Source organism: Neoarius graeffei, chromosome 16, assembly GCF_027579695.1.
Source record: "Neoarius graeffei isolate fNeoGra1 chromosome 16, fNeoGra1.pri, whole genome shotgun sequence".
Lineage (NCBI taxonomy): Eukaryota > Metazoa > Chordata > Actinopteri > Siluriformes > Ariidae > Neoarius > Neoarius graeffei.
Genome location: NC_083584.1, coordinates 29092410 through 29113582, shown reverse-complemented (window position 1 = coordinate 29113582; position 21173 = coordinate 29092410). Strand labels below are relative to the sequence as shown.

Here is a 21173-nt window from a genome sequence, read left to right as displayed (position 1 = left end):
TGGAATAACTTAATTATTCACTAGTTTCCCAGCAAATTACAGAAAACAAAATGCACGACTTTCCTGTTCAGCAAGAGAAAAGTTAAACTCAAATAATTTTCCCCTTATTAAAGGACATGAAACATAAATGCACGCTATATCAGTTTCTTTCCATTAAAAATATGAATTAATTGCATCAACAAATACAAAATCATCTATTAAATTCAGCAAAATCGTTATATTCGTGATGATTATATGGCATTTCTGCTCGAGCTTCGATATGCATATTTTACAACCGGAAGAGCCGCTGTCACGTGATCATACGTCACAAAAACTTTCGGGCACAGCACAAGCGGGTAGATGAATGGAGAAGTGAATGACAAGAAAATTGTTTTTATAGTCTTTAAAGGAACAGTCCACCGTACTTCCATAATGAAATATGCTCTTATCTGAATTGAGACGAGCTGCTCCGTACCTCTCCGAGCTTTGCACGACCTCCTAGTCAGTCAGACGCAGTCAGACACGCTGTCACTCCTGTTAGCAATGTAGCTAGGCTCAGCATGGCCAATGGTATTTTTTGGGGCTGTAGTTAGATGCGACCAAACTCTTCCGCGTTTTTCCTGTTTACATAGGTTTATATGACCAGTGATATGAAACAAGTTCAGTTACACAAATTGAAAAGTAGTGATTTTCTATGCTATGGAAAGTCCGCACTATAATGACAGGCGTACTAACACCTTCTGCGCGCTTCGACAGCGCATTGATACCTTCACTCGGAGTTGTACCATTATTTTTTAGACAGGGTGGACGGACCAGGGCATTCGCCCGCCTGGCCGTGCCCGACGAGGAGTGCTCTCGGCCGGCTTGGGAGGCAGACGGCAGCCCCTCCTGGAAGTGTGGTTTTACCATGGGCCTCATGCGGAAAAATGCCGAGGTGCATTCGCTAAGCGACTGAAAGCCGAGGTAAGGATTAGTATTATAATTTTGGGTGTATCAATTATTGATTATCATAATTCTGACTCGTTTCGCCATTTTGAATGTTTTCATCTCGAACTCTGGAAGCATTGTATCTCAATCAATCTCAAAAAATATCAGCAAAAAAAAAAACTAGCTTGCAACGGACTTTAGCTAGATCTATGATGAACTTTCAATGTATGATACAAAAATAATACTTCTTTCAACAGATCATTAGCCTTTGAGCAGAATTGTTTTTAACTTACCAGGAAGTGTTATCGAGCCGACCGCTTTCAGTTTCATGGGGATTAGGGATGTCCCGATCAGGTTTTTTTGCCCTCCGATCCGATACCGATCATTTGATTTTGAGTATCTGCCGATACCGAGTCCCGATCCGATACTTCTTATAATCCATAAAAAATAATAAAGACGAGGAAAGAAACGGATCCAGGATGTTCCTCATTTTTTTTATTTAACACCTTATTTTAACATCCAACAACTCCGTTAGCAAACAGAGCACTTACGTGAGGTAGTTTGAACAATAAATAACATAAATTAAAAACATAACCTTAAAATACCTGGCAGGAATGTAAACAAATTTAAAAAAAAAACTGCCACAGTGCCAGTAATTTGCTTTTAAGAACGCATCTCACAGTGGTATACAGTAATTTCAATTAAGGAAATGAACGTTTTTCTTGATGAAAACAAGCATTTCTACCCTTTCAGGTTTGAGCCTGTTTTTGTCATCCAACACGTTTGCAACAGCACTAAAAACTCGCTGTATTGTGTCGGGTGTTTGTTTTTCAGGTGCCGTATCAGGTTTGTTGTATTAAATGCGGCCCTTTCCTGTCCACCCCTTGAAATTCCAGCTTTACATATTTCACAGTTTGCTATGGCAATGTTGTCATCAACTTTGAAATACTGCCACACCGCAGACATGCTTTGCTTTCCGCTTCGAACTGCTTCCGTGTTCAACTTTGCCGGCAACGGGCAGCCAATAACCAATAGCGTCTCTGCTACAAAGTGATGTCATGCCGCACGTGTTGATGTTGCTGTGTTGAGACAAGAGGTCTGGTCTCACTCTGTGCCAACGCATAGCTATTGATGTGTTAAAAATGAGAATATATTATATAGATCTATATCCGATCCCTGATCGGGAGGTAATGCCCGATTCCGATCGAGTCTGAAACCACGTGATCGGGCCCGATTTCCGATCACGTGATCGGATCGGGACATCCCTAATGGGGATTGAATGAACTCTCACTCTCAGAATCATCTGACCCATCAGAGTAAAGACAAGATCCATGTTCATGTGAATTTCCAGCTATCGGTTCGAATTGATAGGGTCTAACTTCACATCTCTGTGAAACATCGGGAATGTCACTGTCGATGGTGTCCATTTCGGTAACCTGTTTACATTAGATTCCCAAGCGCTGGCTCCTTGGAAAGTTTTTGTGATGTCACGGGTCACGTGACCACCTAGCTAATTAACGAATCCTTGTTTTACGCTGATGTATAAAAAAGTTGAATAATGTGATGATTTTCACATTTTTGACGCCCTGCAGTGATTTAGATGGCATTTCTTATGTCCTTTATACATAATTATACCCAGAAAAAAATCCATGTCCCATGTCCTTTAAAGTATTATATACGAGTCTCCCTCTTGTTCTCTCCCTGACTGGCTGCTCTTGTCCAGTGACAGCTGGCTCAGCCTTGTGCCAACACTAGAGGGAGGCAGAGAATAACCAGAGACTTTGACAGCCTAGAGACTCGCTCCTGCTACCAATCAGCTTCACGTGTGCTGGAGTCTATTTTAGGAGAGCTCTCCTCAGTCTTGAGTCACCTTGTTGCATGCTGGTGCTCAATTGCTGGCTGGTAATCTTCTTGGGTACAATTTGGTATTTTGTCTGGCTTCTCCAGCCATCTCTCGAATTCCCTTAGCGTGTGTGTATATGTATATAATTAATTTCTATTTCCCTTCGTTTATCCTTAGGCCTTTGACTTGCTCTGCACCCTGCATGGGGAGACCGTCCCGTTACAGGCTCTCATATGTCATTCTATCGTCTAGCTTCTTTAATGCCTAAAGTTAAAGTGTGATCTTTTAAGTATCTGAGCTGGTATATACACATCATTTCCCACCAATTTCTGTCATGACACCACTGATAAAGAGCCGACTGTGAATTACTACAGGACTACCAGGAGGACTTGCAGCAGCTCAGGAACATTTAAACAATATTGGCTGGCGTTCAGTAGTATATCAGATATATTCCATTCAGCTAGCATGATATTGAACCAGTCAGAGACGAGTTCAATATCATGCTGGCTGAATGGAATATTTCTGAAATACCGTGAAAAAACCCAGCCAATATTATTAGTATTATACATACACATTCCTTTCAGGTGTTCAACGCGTCTTTCTCTTTCAAGATTCTCTCAAAATCTTTCGTATTTAACAACGCAAACCTGGCAGCCATGTTTGTTGACAAATTGTCACAGTCGCTCGCTAGCACGGACGTTTTACATCTCCGACGTGTGACGTCATGTTGTCTTGACAACCATGCAATATTGTAAACCATATTTAATGCTCATTCTCCATTGGGTAGAGTGATGTAATACACGTAGGATAAGCGATATGCTAACAATATTGCATGCTATCAAACCAAATGAATGAAATCTGCTAAAAGAGAATAGAATACGTTTTTATTCCATCGAAAAAGTGCCCTGTGTGTATAATAATTAAGGATATTTTCTCAGCTGACTCATTTCTCCCTCATTACATTTAATATTTCTAGAAAAATTCCCTACCACCTGCTTACCAGAGGTGGACAGTAACGAAGTACATTTACTTGAGTGCTATACTTAAGTACACTTTTTGAGTATCTATACTTTTACTTGAGTATTTTTTTTTTTTGGAAACTTATGACTTTAACTTCACTACATTTGAAAGACAAATATCGTACTTTTCACTCCTCTACATTTCTGTCAAGGTCCTCGTTACTCGTTACTATGAAGCGACTTTGAAAGTGGAGTTTTTTTCTTTTCTAAAACGTGATTGGTTTTTCGCAGGTGACACTGAGACAGCCTATCAGTAATCACTAGGTTCACGTCACGTCCATAGACTGAATAAAATCAAGTTCAGTGATTTCTCAGCAGCATTATTTAACACAATCCATTGACGGCAGAATGGAAGGAGGCGGTTCTTCTGGGGAATGTACGTACTCATGGCCATACCTACCGTAGAACCCATGTTGCAGTTTTCTGAAAGGATTAAAGATTCATTTTGTTTTAAATGTTTGCTGAAAACAAGCCACATCACGGCCAACAAAAACTCGCCGTCCAACTTGCAGAAGCATATTGAGGTATATAAATGCTTTATTCCAAGAGAAAGCTTGCAGTAAAGTTGTCTGTGCTTTTAGAGCTAGCGATAACGTTGCAATAGCTATGCAGTCTGGCTAGTCAAATGACTTTCTATGGATTTGCTTGCCAAGCTGCCATTGCCTTGTCCACGGCTAACGCTAACACATAGCTAGTTAATTTGGACACTGTTAGTTAGCATGGAAAAACAGAGTTATGCTAACATGAATAACATTAACTTATCTGAAGTCCTTTCAGAAATATGTTTCAGCATAATCTTGCCAAATAAACAGAATGTAGAAATCTTTCTTTTCTAGTAGCGTTAGCTATCCAGTATGATTTCGAGTTTGAAAAGCGTTTGCGAGCATGTCAGGTGGAGCTTCACTGACTAGCTAGCTTAACGTTAAACCACCATGATGGCACAGCATGCGTTCATTTTGTGAATTCACATTTCTGTCTTTGGTAACGGCATTAGGTTTTGTAAGCATTGTGGCAATAATACAATGATGCATTGACAGAAAATGTACTTTGAATACTTAAAGGAGATACGCAGAACCTTTATTTTTAAATAAATTTCTGAGTGGATAGTATCTCCATCCTTGACACTTGTATGCTGCATAAATGAGAATTAAAAATATATATTTTTGAGAGTTAAAATCGACCACAAAGTTGGCATTCGAGCTGCCCCGCTTAGCCAGCCAGCCCCGAGTGTGTAACGTCACAGCGGTAACCGGTTTTAAGGCCGAGGCCTTTGACAGCTATAGACCAAAGTCATATAAATAAACCTTTATGGTGAAAGTAAGAAATACCGTTACCGACTTGCTCAACTAATAGTATTATTGTTGTTTATTATTAATTTGACTTCACTGATTGTGGATTGACTCTCATTAAAACAGGATAGGTGTAACTTATGCAACAAACATGTACATGCATGCATTTTCACTGATAAAACGTAAAAGGCTAATTAAATAATCAGAGACAATCCTGAGACAATCACATTCTGAAGCAAATTAAACAATCTTATACTGGTAACTTAAACACACAATACAAATTAGGCTACATGTATTAAGCCATAGCTTAATAGCATTTAGGGGAAGCCATAGTGTAATGGTTAGAGAAACAGCTTTGGGACCAAAAGGTTGCTGGTTTGATTCCCTGGACCAGCAGGACTGGCTTAAGTGCCCTTGAGCAAGGCACCCAACCCCCTGGCAAGAGTGGTGGCATACCTTGTGTCTGATTAGCCAAAGAAAAAACGATGATGCAGATTATTAGTTCAGGCATTGAACCCGACTGACATGCATTAATTTAAATGCAGGTAAACGATGAGTGGTGTTGTTTTTTATCCAAATGAGAGTCGGAGTTTACCCGTCTGTGTTCTCGCTTCTTGAAGGCCAACCTTGTGGATAATTGTTTTGAAACAATCTGACTTTCAGTTGTTCGTTCAGTTCTCCGTTCATTCGCTTCTTCCACATAAGGGCGAGATATTGCTGCTGAGGCAAGCATATCCAGCAGAGAAATCAGACGCCTGGTCCACTCATTCTCCATTTTCTCCATACTGAGTACTCCGCCATTACTGCTTGGCTCAGGCAATTACTAAAGCCTGGGACAAGACGTTACCGGTTTCAGCAACATCTGCGGGGAGGTCACTGCCCAAGCGATGAGATGTCCCGTTCCGTCCCGGATTTTAGCAACAACCCTCACCTCACACTCTGGGAGAACTGGTGCAACTGAACTTACTTTCCTTTTCTTGTAGTTTTCTTTCTCTCTAATTGTTGGCACTGCACCCTCTTTCAATATGGGCTTATAGCCAACACTCCTCAACAGATCAGAGGTCTCGTACGAGTCTTCAGTAAAATGTGCGGAGCAGAGGAGAGACCACTTCATAGGCGCCCAATGTGGCCGTGAAATTCTCACAAAACGCATCCAAATCTTTGCAGTTTGAACATTCTTGGGCCATGAATGCAACGTAAATCCACCTTCTGTCGTGTTGCTGCACCCACCAGCAACACATCTGCGTGGCATGGCGATAAATTAGCTCAAAATGGAGGATCGGAGTTGCAGTCAGCTCTGTGTGTTAGTATAGCGGAAATGGTGATGAGACCAATAGACTTCCTGCTGTGACGTCACGGATGTCAAGGTCATTCACTCAGACCACTACCTATATGAATCACTTTAATCATAAAAATTACTATATTAGATTTATTGTTAAAGCTTAAAACTATTCTTATGCCATTCTTGAGGTATCAAGGCATTTATAAACAAAAACTGAGGCCATGGTTCTGCGTATATGCTTTAAGTATTTTTTAAAAGCAAGTACTTCAGTACTTTAACTTAAGTAAAAATTTGACTGTACAACTTTCACTTGTATCAGAGTAACATTTGACTAGTGGGATCTGTACTTTGACTTAAGTAATGAAGTTGTGTACTTTGTCCACCTCTGCTGCCTACATGCGTGTGTTAACTGCTAAAATGCACTGAGTGAACTGCAAGTTCAGTAAGCAGACTATAAAAACAAGGAACCATAACTAGTTAATAAATTATGAAGCTATGAATTGTTAAGTCTATCATGCACAAACCAAGCATTTTCATTCATACAGTGGTGCTTGAAAGTTTGTGAACCCTTTAGAATTTTCTATATTTCTGCATAAATATGACCTAAAACATCATCAGATTTTCACACAAGTCCTAAAAGTAGATAAAGAGAACCCAGTTAAACACATGAGACAAAAATATTATACTTGGTCATTTATTTATTGAGGAAAATGATCCAATATTACATATCTGTGAGTGGCAAAAATATGTGAACCTCTAGGATTAGCAGTTAATTGGAAGGTGAAATTAGAGTCAGGTGTTTTCAATCAATGGGATGACAATCAGGTGTGAGTGGGCACCCTGTTTTATTTAAAGAACAGGGATCTATCAAAGTCTGATCTTTACAACACGTTTGTGGAAGTGTATCATGGCACGAACAAAGGAGATTTCTGAGGACCTCAGAAAAAGCGTTGTTGATGCTCATCAGGCTGGAAAAGGTTACAAAACCATCTCTAAAGAGTTTGGACTCCACCAATCCACAGTCAGACAGATTGTGTACAAACGGAGGAAATTCAAGACCATTGTTACCCTCCCCAGGAGTGGTCAACCAACAAAGATCACTCCAAGAGCAAGGCGTGTAATAGTCGGTGAAGTCACAAAGGACCCCAGGGTAACTTCTAAGCAACTGAAGGCCTCTCTCACATTGGCTAATGTTAATGTTCATGAGTCCACCATCAGGAGAACACTGAACAACAATGGTGTGCATGGCAGGGTTGCAAGGAGAAAGCCACTGCTCTCCAAAAAGAACATTGCTGCTCGTCTGCAGTTTGCTAAAGATCACGTGGACAAGCCAGAAGGCTGTTGGAAAAATGTTTTGTGGACAGATGAGACCAAAATAGAACTTTTTGGTTTAAATGAGAAGCGTTATGTTTGGAGAAAGGAAAACACTGCATTCCAGCATAAGAACCTTATCCAACTGTGAAACATGCTGGTGGTAGCATCATGGTTTGGGCCTGTTTTGCTGCATCTGGGCCAGGACGGCTTGCCATCACTGATGGAACAATGAATTCTGAATTATACCAGTAAATTCTAAAGGAAAATGTCAGGACATCTGTCCATGAACTGAATCTCAAGAGAGGGTGGGCCATGCAGCAAGACAACGACCCTAAGCACACAAGTCGTTCTACCAAAGAATGGTTAAAGAAGAACAAAGTTAATGTTTTGGAATGGCCAAGTCAAAGTCCTGACCTTAATCCAATCGAAATGTTGTGGAAGGACCTGACGCGAGCAGTTCATGTGAGGAAACCCACCAACATCCCAGAGTTGAAGCTGTTCTGTTCGGAGGAATGGGCTAAAATTCCTCCAAGCCGGTGTGCAGGACTGATCAACAGTTACCGGAAATGTTTAGTTGCAGTTATTGCTGCACAAGGGGGTCACACCAGATACTGAAAGCAAAGGTTCACATACTTTTGCCACTCACAGATATGTAATATTGGGTCATCTTCCTCAATAAATAAATGACCAAGTATAATATTTTTGTCTCATGTGTTTAACTGGGTTCTCTTTATCTACTTTTAGGACTTTTGTGAAAATCTGATGATGTTTTAGGTCATATTTACGTATGCAGAAATATAGAAAATTCTAAAGGGTTCACAAAATTTCAAGTACCACTGTATATTAGAATTAAGCATGTCAAATCTTGAAAGCGTTTTTTTAAACTTCAGTTAAAACCCAAGAACCTCCAAACAGTTTGTGTCAATGGGGTTTAATATCCTGTATATGTCTACATTTTACACGAGAAGATAAAAGAAGGTGTTTAAAAACAAAGTCCTCACCAAAGAGATTTTGCACCAGTCAATGTGGAATTGAGCTCTGAACTTCTTATCACAGCTGATGACTGGTTCCATCTCCTGACTGCAGCGCAGCTGGTTCTGAGGACTCTCCACCTCACGCAGGCATGATGAGAACGGCACATCTGCTCCCACCATCACATACACACTGCGCATATGGAAAGAAACATTCCAATGGGAATATCGTATGAGGGGGGAGTTAAAATGATCATTTTATATAGTATGCAATTTCTGAGTTAAAATTCTTTTTAAATTTGACATTTGCCATTTGGTATACTAGTACTGATAATTTTAGATGTAAACCTGCAGGCTTTATGAGTAACTATTTAAATGAAAAATTAAAACGTTTCCCCAAACTGATATTATGATTGTTTGTTTTCTGTGATTAGGCATTAATGCAGTCAATATGATAATTTAATGTTTAATTGTTTAATAAAAAAAAACTTACATTAAATTGCCTGTTATGTCTTTGATGTTTTTCAGTATGTAAATTTTCAGTGTTTAATTCTTTTGCTGAATGAAAGTGTCATGCCTTAAATGTGCTATAGATATAATGTTATTACTGTGATTACAATGCATAATGTACATATTTAACAGTTATTCCATGAAATCGAGTCGTACATGAGCTGATAGCCGATAAGGCGCGTAGCACCGAGTTGACTATAAGCCATGTATGACAAGTACCCCTTTTCCACCAAATCAGTTCCAGGGCTGGTTCGGGGCCAGTGCTGGTGCTGGTTCACAACTCGTTCAACTTGCGAGCCAGCTGAGAACCAGTTTGCTTTTCCACAGCTCGCGGTGCTAAGGGAAGCCACGTCATTACGTCGCTGTATATGTCAGTTACGTCGCTACGTTTGCATAAACCTTGGCGCGAATATCGAAGCAAAAACAACACGGAAGAAGCAGCAGCAACAACAACAACAGCAATAATAATAATGGATGACTTCACGTTTGTACAGCTGCTGCTTCTCGTCGCTTAAAAATGGCGATCTTTCGCGGTCTTATTGTTGTTGGTCTTAACAATTCCGCCCCCCCGCCGACGTAAGCGGTTCTTTCCTCTGGCCCAGCAGAGAGTTGGTGCTAGCCTGGAACTGCTTTTTCTGGCCCCAGAGCCAGTTCTTTGTCAGTGGAAACAGAAAACCCGGTTCCAAACTAAGCACTGGCCCCGAACCAGCCCTGGAACTGCTTTGGTGGAAAAGGGGCAAAGATTGAATGGAATAACTGTTTTATTCTATCCACATTCACTGGATTTTGAGAAACAGAGTATTTTTATTTTTAGCAAATTCGATAAATAAAAACTTTATACAAAATGTCCAACAAAATAATTTCCGCTTAGACTGTAAACAAACCGGCGAAATGACGGTAGCAATTTGTGAAAAATCCTATAATAATAATTCTTGAAAAATAAAAAAAAGATCCATTCCTACCATGAAATACTTTTATTTCATATTTTGTTGTTTTTTTTTTGTATTTTGGGGGGTTTTGTTTTTGAGTAGAGTTTTTATTTCATCCTCGGCTGATTCAGCAACACGCGCCGCCTTTTTCTTCTTCTTCTTTAGGTTTTTTTCACGGTTAGCAAACCAATTTAAAGGTGTATTACCGCCACCAACTGGGCTGGAGCATGGAACAGGATTTTTTTTTTGCAGGGGGGGGGATGACAGCTATATTCTTTTAGCTCATTCTGTTTCTTTTAAATACTACATAACAAAGTGATATATGTGACTTGATGTGCTCTGCCATTTTGTTTTTCTCTACTCACAGTATATGAGCTGATATCCTAGTAGTAGAGTAGCCAATCAGAGCGTGCGATTGCTCATATCCAGTGAATGTGGATAGAATAATTGCTATTATATCCCTCATCAAAAAATTCCCGTGCAGGGATTGGCTACAGATGGCTCAAATGACATAAAATAGTTCCACCATTGATGAACAATGTATCTAATAATGTCAAATATTTTTTTAAAAAATGGATTTGGTGTGAGTCAGTGATGGGATTTCCTGGATATACCATGAACTGACGTCAGAATTTCAAGCAATACGGCCGACTTGAGTCACAGCTGTGGGTCCGTGAGCATCTCTGTGTGTGTAGATCAACGTATCATGCTTCATGAGGCAGGCGATAGCATGGTACATTGCACATGTGCAGGTCGAAGGTTGCACCGACGTAAACAACAAACATGGCTGCCTCCAGTGAGTTTATGCCGAGATTCAATCTTAAAAGAACAGTCCACCGTACTTCCATAATGAAATATGCTCTTATCTGAATTGAGACGAGCTGCTCCGTACCTCTCCGAGCTTTGCGCGACCTCCCAGTCAGTCAGGCGCGCTGTCACTCCTGTTAGCAATGTAGCTAGGCTCACTATGGCCAATGGTATTTTTTGGGGCTGTAGTTAGATGCGACCAAACTCTTCCGCGTTTTTCCTGTTTACATAGGTTTATATGACCAGTGACATGAAACAAGTTCAGTTACACAAATTGAAACGTAGCGATTTTCTATGCTATGGAAAGTCCGCACTATAATGACAGGCGTACTAACACCTTCTGCGCGCTTCGGCAGCGCATTGATACGGAGCTCAGATATCAATGCGCTGCCGAAGCGCGCAGAAGGTGTTAGTACGCCTGTCATTATAGTGCGGACTTTCCATAGCATAGAAAATCGCTACGTTTCAATTTGTGTAACTGAACTTGTTTCATATCACTGGTCATATAAACCTATGTAAACAGGAAAAACATGGAAGAGTTTGGTCGCATCTAACTACAGCCCCAAAAAATACCATTGGCCATGCTGAGCCTAGCTACATTGCTAACAGGAGTGACAGCGCGTCTGACTGACTGGGAGGTCACGCAAAGCTCGGAGAGGTACGGAGCAGCTCGTCTCAATTCAGATAAGAGCATATTTCATGATGGAAGTACGGTGGACTGTTCCTTTAATACTTTTAGTTTGGAATTTTTTGATGAGGAATATAAATCAAATATCCCATGCACTGAAAGGCACCGGTTGAAATTATGGATTCCCTTCGGTGACTGGCATCATACTATTTTCTTCAGGGCTGCATTCCTCACAAAATAGTACTATGCCAGTCACCTCAGAGAATCCATAATTTCAACCAGAGCCTCTGAGTGCATGAGATATTAGATTACTGTATACTGTCAGTGATTTTCACAATATTACTGTTGCACTATTTCTTTCTTCCCTTCTATAATTTCTGATCCACTGGTGAGGTTTTAATAGAACTTTATGTCCTGCTGCTAGGTAAAGGAAACTCACCCCTCTTTCAGGTTGTTGATAGGCAGGGGCACACGTCCACCCCGGTCCAACGCTGAAGTGATATTAATGGCGTTGAGTCTTTCAGGCTGCCAGACGTTCTTCACAGCACCCAGGAAGTCTCCCAGCACCTCACTGGCTAACATCTCCTCTACATTCATGTTTTTAATGTAAAACTCTGCCTGATATGGCAAGGGGAATTCTGGCAGAAAGAGAGAAACAGAGAGATTCTAGCCCCTTTTACACAAACGGTTCAAAGTGGAAATCTTACGCCTTTATGTTTTGTATAAAATGTCCGAATGGGGAACGGGGGGTCTGAGTGGTTCCGCCTCTGAGCCAGAACAATTAGTAGTAATAGAGCCGGAATCAACCTCTGTGCCAAAGGGACAGCCGGCACAGCGGGACAGGGGTGTGACATTTTTGATATTGACATTCTTAACAAAACCAGCCTGAATTCAAGCGTCAACGTCGTCTATGGTGTCTAAGGTCCGCATGCCTTTCTGCTTCAAATTATTTCCTGCTTCTCTTCACTTTCTCAACATGTTTATGATCACACAAACATGTTTGCACACGTCTCTCCACTCCTCTCTTCCTCGTTACATCTCTCTCTCTCTCTCTGTTTGCGAGCGCAGTTTTCTGTGACGTTTGTTCCCCGAAAAGCTTGGCTAAAGGACGCAAACGCTATATCTATTGAGGCTGTTACTGTACTTCCCTTAAATGTGAATTATTTAACGGAAGTGATTAAATGTTGCCTTTGATGCTCAGTAACTTTGCTTGTGTTTGAAGAGTGGTATAAATGAGCTAACAAAAGCACCTCAACACTCAGTTAATCCGCCATTATTTTTAAACCAGCGCTGGTATGCTCGGGATATTCGTATTTCCAAGGCGCAGATACATCACCCTAGACGCCGACGCTCCGTTGCGACATGTCATGCCTCTGGTTGCGGAACCCAGCTCTCAATGTAAAAACACACACTAATGTAGCTTCATGCCGGCTTTATTTGGTTCAGTGTAAATCACTAAAGCCAGAATATTAAGGTGCCTTATTTATGCCAATATTACGGAATATCTGTGTAAAAAGGGCACCGGTTCACTGCATGGTGGAGGGTCGTAATGGTTTTCGTGTCAGCTAGAGGAGCAGTGCTGATGATATACGACTGGGTTCGGGCAGAAAGTGAGCAGATGGCTGATGACATCAAAGTCAGGCCACAGCTGGACATAAAATAGCTGCTCGGTCTAAAGCCGCTATAAAGAAGACGCTTTAAATCATGCTGAACCTGAGGGAAATCAACTGCAAGATGTCACAGGATTTTCTATTCCTCCCAGAGAAGCTTTAGATTTAGGCAATTGAAAGTATACTGAAATTAATATGGGAGGAAAGAGATTGTCTTAAAGAAAGACACTAAAATATTGTGAGGACATCTATTAATTTAATCGAGTGTAAAAGAATGGGTTTATATAACCATACACTGTGGTTTACAAAGAAAATACGAGGGGAAGTCAAAAAGTTCTAAGACAAATTGAAAAGACTCTTTCTCTACATATCCTCCATTTAAGTCTAAACACTTCTGCAAGCGGTGTTTCCGTCGGAGAATTCCTTCTTTGTAGAATTCTAGGGGATGTCTTTCACACCTTTTGAAATTATAGCATCTGTCTTAGAACTTTTTGACTTACCCTCGTATCTATAAAATGTGTAAATGTAACATTTTGAAAAAAAAATATATATATATATATATATATATATATATAAAATCTCATCTCATTACATCTAACCGCTTTATCCTTCTACAGGGTCGCAGGCAAGCTGGAGCCTATCCCAGCTGACTACGGGCGAAAGGCGGGGTACACCCTGGACAAGTCGCCAGGTCATCACAGGGCTGACACATAGACACAGACAACCATTCACACTCACATTCACACCTACGGTCAATTTAGAGTCACCAGTTAACCTAACCTGCATGTCTTTGGACTGTGGGGGAAACCGGAGCACCCGGAGGAAACCCACGCGGACACGGGGAGAACATGCAAACTCCACACAGAAAGGCCCTCGCCGGCCACGGGGCTCGAACCCGGACCTTCTTGCTGTGAGGCGACAGTGCTAACCACTACACCACCGTGCTGCCCTTTATTTATTTATTTATTTATTTATATATTTTTTTCAAAATATTACATTTACACTTTTTATAGATACGAGGGTAAGTAATGTAAAATTAAGCTGGTAAATAATATATTTATTTTTTTCTTTACCAAATTCTAACAGAAAATGAGAGCGCCCGAAAGGGAAACCATATTTAGAACAAACCTGCAACAAGCTCGTTTTCGGCTTTCTCCTGAAATGTTTTCCTTTATTTCGTCTTCCTAAGGGTAGTAAAACTCGCTTTCACTGTGAACACTGTCATTATCACTATCCATGCTGTAAAATTAATGATATTCCCCCGAGAAATGCGAAAATAAATGTTGACAAAAAAATTGCTACTATGTTTGTTGCTGTTGTGAACGAGCGAGTCGCCAAAGGTCCGTAACCGGGGTCCGGATCGTAGGATTCCGGACCGCTCGCGAGCCAATCAGAGCGCACGATTTGATGGAAACCGGACTGCGAAAAAAACAAAATTGAATATTATGCAAGTAGGTCATAGTATCAATAATATTACTATAGTATTTAAATAATATTGGCTGGCTTTTTTCATGGTTGTCTTTGACTCGTTCAAAATCATGCTAGCTGAATGGAATATACCTGATAGACCACGAAAAAAAGCCAGCCAATACTATTTAAATATTTATATAGGATATATAATATAATTTATTTTAATAGTATCCCACCTTCTGTACCCATGATGTTAATGACCAAATTGTGCCTTGCTGTTTCGAAAGTGCGTCTGTTATAGGCAGTGATCTGTAACACACAAGGAGGAAAGTCCAGCTAAGGACGGCTTCTGCACAAGGCAAATGCAGGGGATGCAGAGGAGGAATGAAACATGTTCATTTTTATAACGAGCCTATTATATCATGAGTAAAATGAACACAATGCGATGAATATTTATAATTAAGTCAGCTTTTATTTCTTCGAATCCAGTTATATAATATCTATTGTGTCCCTGTGTCCTTTCTGTCACCTCAATAATGGTCGGTTTGCCCGCGTGCGCTGCAGTGGGGGAGCCGTAAAGGACTCCATCACTGTGTGGCGTTCGCTGGATGTAGCGCAGCCACCCAGGCCTGTCTGGATAACCCTTCAGGTTGGTATTAAAGGTGATTGGGTCATTGCTGGTATCCCCTGTGAACCAGTTTAGGGAAAACATGTCGATATGCAAGTGAATAACATGCAAGTGAAAAAAACCCAGAAAGCATATAATATACAATACCTAGCTTTGGATAAGGAGGAAATTCCCCTTTAAAGTATTCCCTCTCCAGGACATGGACAAACAGCACTCCAGCTGAAGGGTAAACGTTCCGGTCTGCATGCGAGCGAGAGACGATGGTGACCACTGAAGCACAGAGCAAAAGAAAACAAGGAAGACAGAATAATTGGATCAAAAACGGACATTATGTTTCGGAAATTGGTTTGGTTGCAGCTATTGTGAGCCTTGCCTCAGACAATTTCAAAGGCATTTTACATGGTAGGCTATTATACTTGACCTCACTTCACAACTCACAACATGCCTGCATTGCAATGACTCACTCATTCACCCAATTTCAGACATGCTACGTTAATTTTGTGACATGTTATGAAAAAATGTTAGCATGACAAATATCTGTACAAAATATGTTAATAATGATCATATAATGCTATTAAGGCTATTGTGTGTATTCCCTACAAGCATCAAACTGTATTATGTGTATTTTCTATTTTCATGTATTGCCACCTCATCCATCCAATCATCCATCCAGCTAGTCTTCGTGTGCATGTGACGTCATGCTTATTTTCCAAACTGGAAGTCCGCCATGTTGGATGATAAACAACAACCAGGAACCAGTGCTTCGCGTGTGAGCTGCTACAACGCGTCGTGATTTTCTTTTGATTTCATTGCCTTTGAAGAAAGACGATGCCTGCTTTGTGTGTGGGATATAATTGCGGTAATAATGCTTCTCATGAAAAAGAAACAGTTCTTCAGAATTTCCAAAATAATTTAAAATGGCAACAAAACAGATGACCAGTCCAGAGAATGCCATGCGTACGCGGTGGTTCAAAAACCTAAAGCGAAGGACTTTACTGAGGAAAAACCTAATTACACCCACATATGTGTGGTGACCACTTTATACAGTTAGGTCCATATATATTTGTACACTGACACAAATTTTGTTTTTTTACCTGTTTACTGAAACATATTCAAGTTGTAGTTATATAATGGACATGGACATAAAGTCCAGACTTTCAGCTTTCATTTGAGGGTATCCACATTAAAATTGGATGAAGGGTTTAGGAGTTTCAGCTCCTTAACATGTGCCACCCTGTTTTTAAAGGGACCAAAAGTAATTGGACAATTGACTCAAAGGCTATTTCATGGGCAGGTGTGGGAAATTCTTTCGTTATGTCATTCTCAATTAAGCAGATAAAAGGCCTGGAGTTGATTTGAGGTGTGGTGCTTGCATTTGGAAGATTTTGCTGTGAAGAAAACATGCGGTCAAAGGAGCTCTCCATGCAGGTGAAACAAGCCATCCTTAAGCTGCGAAAACAGAAAAAAAACATCCGAGAAATCGCTACAATATTAGGAGTGGCAAAATCTACAGTTTGGTACATCCTGAGAAAGAAAGAAAGCACTGGTGAACTCATCAATGCAAAAAGACCTGGACACTCACAGAAGACAACAGTGGTGGATGACCGCAGAATAATTTCCATGGTGAAGAGAAACCCCTTCACAACAGCCAACCAAGTGAACAACACTCTCCAGGAGGTAGGCGTATCAATATCCAAATCTACCATAAAGAGAAGACTGTATGAAAATAAATACAGAGGGTTCGCGGCACGGTGCAAGCCACTCATAAGCCTCAAGAATAAAAAGGCTAGATTGGACTTTGCTAAAAAACATCTAAAAAAGCCAGCACAGTTCTGCAAGAACATTCTTTGGACAGATGAAACCAAGATCAACCTCTACCAGAATGATGGAAAGAAAAAAGTATGGCAAAGGCGTGGTACAGCTCATGATCCAAAGCATACCACATCATCTGTAAAACACGGCGGAGGCAGTGTGATGGCTTGGGCATGCATGGCTGCCAGTGGCACTGGGTCACTAGTGTTTATTGATGATGTGACACAGGACAGAAGCAGCCGGATGAATTCTGAGGTATTCAGAGACATACTGTGTACTCAAATCCAGCCAAACTGATTGGTCGGCGTTTTATAATACAGATGGGCAGTGACCCAAAACATAAAGCCAAAGCAACCCAGGAGTTTATTAAAGCAAAGAAGCGGAATATTCTTGAATGGCCAAGTCAGTCACCTGATCTCAACCCAATTGATCATGCATTTCATTTGTTAAAGACTAAACTTCAGACAGAAAGGCCCACAAACAAACAGCAACTGAAAACCGCTGCAGTAAAGGCCTGGCAGAGCATTAAAAAGGAGGAAACGCAGCGTCTGGTGATGTCCATGAGTTCAAGACTTCAGGCAGTCATTGCCAACAAAGGGTTTTCAACCAAGTATTAGAAATGAACATTTTATTTACAATTATTTAATTTGTCCAATCACTTTTGAGCCTGGGCGGCACGGTGGTGTAGTGGTTAGCGCTGTCGCCTCACAGCAAGAAGGTCCGGGTTCAAGCCCCGTGGCCGGCAAGGGCCTTTCTGTGTGGAGTTTGCATGTTCTCCCAGTGTCCGCGTGGGTTTCCTCCGGGTGCTCTGGTTTCCCCCAAAGACATGCAGGTTAGGTTAACTGGTGACTCTAAATTGACCGTGAGTGTGAATGGTTGTCTGTGTATGTGTCAGCCCTGTGATGACCTGGCGACTTGTCCAGGGTGTACCCCGCCTTTCGCCCATAGTCAGCTGGGATAGGCTCCAGCTTGCCTGCGACCCTGTAGGACAGAATAAAGCGGCTAGAGATAATGAGATGAGACTTTTGAGCCCCTGAAATGAAGGGATTGTGTTTAAAAAATGCTTTAGTTCCTCACATTTTTATGCAATCATTTTGTTCAACCCACTGAATTAAAGCTGAAAGTCTGAACTTCAACTGCATCTGAATTGTTTTGTTCAAAATTAATTGTGGTAATGTACAGAACCAGAATTAGAAAAATGTTATCTCTGTCCAAATATTTATGGACCTAACTGTATCTGGTAAGAGTTTATTGCTAATTAAAGCTCTGTTTTCCACTGATTAAATTGAAAGTTTGAGAACCGGCAAACCTACACGATAAAACAAATCCAGATCGGGCACCAAGACTCAAATTAGGACACGATAAGTTGAAGACAAAAACTCATCTCGCAATATCAAGAAGCAACAGGATAAATGAAAGATCTGCCAAGAAAGCCAGATTAGAAGCAGCGCAAACCTTAGCGAGTTTGGATACACAAGGAGAACAATATGGGTCAGCTTTGCCAGGTGAGATATTAGCGATGCCGTTCCAGTAACCCAGTAACTTTGTTTTATTTATGCACTTTTTTAACAGACGTACCAGAGTCAAATAAAATTGTGCCTGAAAGCCTCCCAGCAGAGACGCACACTGGAAGTGGTTGCCAGACAGAACTCACTGGGTTACAAATATCTCAAATGGAGCAGTGCAACACAGATATGATTTGTGAATTGGTGGAACTAATGAAAAAATACTGGAAGCTGATTTAACTTGATAAGATTGCCAATGTATGCTGTGCCTTGTGTAATTTATCTCCATCGATTGTTCCTTTTGATTAGAGTGATTTTACTTTGTCTGTGAAAAGGAAATAGAATGAGCATAAAATAGTACTACTCTACTTGCTTAGTGATGTTTTTATTACATGCTTTTAGACTGCGTTTGTACTCTATTGTAATATATATATATATATATATATATATATATATATATATATATATATAGTATTATATATATATATATATATATATATATATATATATATATATATATATATATATATATATATATTGTATAACATATAATATATATATATTGTAATATATCATCAGTGATGTACGGTGGATATAAAAAGTGTACGCACCCAATTAAAATGACAGGTTTTTCTGATGTAAAAAAAAAAATATGAGACCACAATAAATCATTTCAAAACTTTTCCCACCTTTAATATGATCTATAACCTGTACAATTCAATTAGGGGGAAAAATATAAACAATAAAAAACGTACAATAAGCTGGTTGCACGAGTGTGCACATCCTTAAACTAATACTTTGTTGAAGCACCTTTTGATTTAATTACAGCATTCAGTCTTTTTGGGTTCACTCCTGCCATCAATTAAAATGACTCTGATTAACCCCAAATGAAGTTCAGACATTTACTCAGTTGCATCCTCCACCAAAAGCCAGGGCTCACAGAGAGCTTATAAAGCATCAAAGGGATCTCATTGTTGAAAGGTATCAGTCAGGAGAAGGGTACACAAACATTTCCACAGCATTAGATATACCATGGAGCACAGTGAAGACCGTCATCAAGAAGTGGAGAAAATATGGGACAACAGTGACATTACCGAGAACTGGACATCCCTCGATGAAAAGACGAGACGAAAACTGGTCAGGGAGGCTGCCAGGAGGCCTACAGTAACACTGAAGGAGCTGCAGGAATTTCTGGCAAGTACTGGTTGTGTACTACATGTGACAACAATCTCTCATATTCTCCATATGTCTAGACTGTGAGATAGGGTCAAAGAAAAACATCCAGGCCCTGCTAAATTTTGCAAAAATAAAAAATAAAAATACATCAACTCTCCCAAAAGCATGTAGGAAAATGTGTTATGGTCTGATGAAACCAAGGTTGAACTTCATCTCATCTCATCTCATTATCTCTAGCTGCATTATCCTTCTACAGGGTCGCAGGCAAGCTGGAGCCTATCCCAGCTGGCTACGGGCAAAAGGCAGGGTACACCCTGGACAAGTCACCAGGTCATCACAGGGCTGACACATAGACACAGACAACCATTCACACTCACATTCACACCTACGGTCAATTTAGAGTCACCAGTTAACCTAACCTGCATGTCTTTGGACTGTGAGCGAAACTGGAGCACCCGGAGGAAACCCACGTGGACACGGCGAGAACATGCAAACTCCGCACAGAAAGGCCCTCGCCGGCCACGGGGCTCGAACCCAGACCTTCTTGCTGTGAGGCGACAGCGCTACCCACTACACCACCGTGCCGCCAAGGTTGAACTTTCTGGCCACAATTCCAAAAGGTACGTTTGGCGCAAAAACAACACTGCACATCACCAAAAGAACACCACACCCATGGTGAAGCATGGTGGTGGCAGCATCATGTTTTGGGGTTGTTTCTCTTCAGCTGGAACAGGGGCTTTAGTCAAGGTGGAGGGAATTATGAACAGTTCTAACTACCAGTCAATTTTGGCCCAAAACCTTCAGGTGTCTGCTAGAAAGCTGAAGATGAAGGGAAATTTCATCTTTCAGCATGAAAATGACCCCAAAAAAGTTTTGGAATGGCCCAGCCAGAGCCCAGACCTAAATCCAACTGAAAGTCTGTGGGGTGACCTGAAGAGGGCTGTGCACAAGCCCTCGCAATCTGACAGATTTGGAGCGCTTTTGCAAGGAAGAGTGGGCAAATATTGCCAAGTCTAAATGTGGCAGGCTGATCGACCCAAAAAGACTGAATGCTGTAATTAAATCAAAAGGTGCTTCAACAAAGTATTAGTTTAAGGGTGTGCACACTTAAGCAACCAGTTTATTGTACATTTTTTATTTTTTATGTTTTTCCCCTTAACAGATTTGTTTGTTTTTCAATTGAATTGTACAGGTTATAGGTCGGGCGGCACGGTGGTGTAGTGGTTAGCGCTGTCGCCTCACAGCAAGAAGGTCCTGGGTTCGAGCCCCGGGGTCGGCGAGGGCCTTTCTGTGCGGAGTTTGCATGTTCTCCGCGTGGGTTTCCTCCGGGTGCTCCGGTTTCCCCCACAGTCCAAAGACATGCAGGTTAGGTTAACTGGTGACTATAAATTGACCGTAGGTGTGAATGTGAGTGTGAATGGTTGTCTGTGTCTATGTGTCAGCCCTGTGATGACCTGGCGACTTGTCCAGGGTGTACCCCGCCTTTCGCCCGTAGTCAGCTGGGATAGGCTCCAGCTTGCCTGCGACCCTGTAG

At 41.0% G+C, this 21173-nt stretch overlaps 1 protein-coding gene across 1 annotated transcript in view; it reads right to left on the bottom strand.

Moving 5' to 3' along the window:
- sgce (sarcoglycan, epsilon) overlaps nucleotides 1–21173 on the bottom strand; it is a 67544-nt gene that overhangs the window by 28204 nt on the left and 18167 nt on the right. Inside the window, exons 2-6 of the mRNA XM_060942749.1 lie at nucleotides 15294–15416; nucleotides 15048–15205; nucleotides 14755–14827; nucleotides 11938–12136; nucleotides 8655–8817 (exon numbers count right to left, since the gene is read on the bottom strand). Of these exons, the coding sequence (XP_060798732.1) occupies nucleotides 8655–8817; nucleotides 11938–12136; nucleotides 14755–14827; nucleotides 15048–15205; nucleotides 15294–15416 (716 nt within the window). The remainder of the gene's footprint in view (nucleotides 1–8654; nucleotides 8818–11937; nucleotides 12137–14754; nucleotides 14828–15047; nucleotides 15206–15293; nucleotides 15417–21173) is intronic.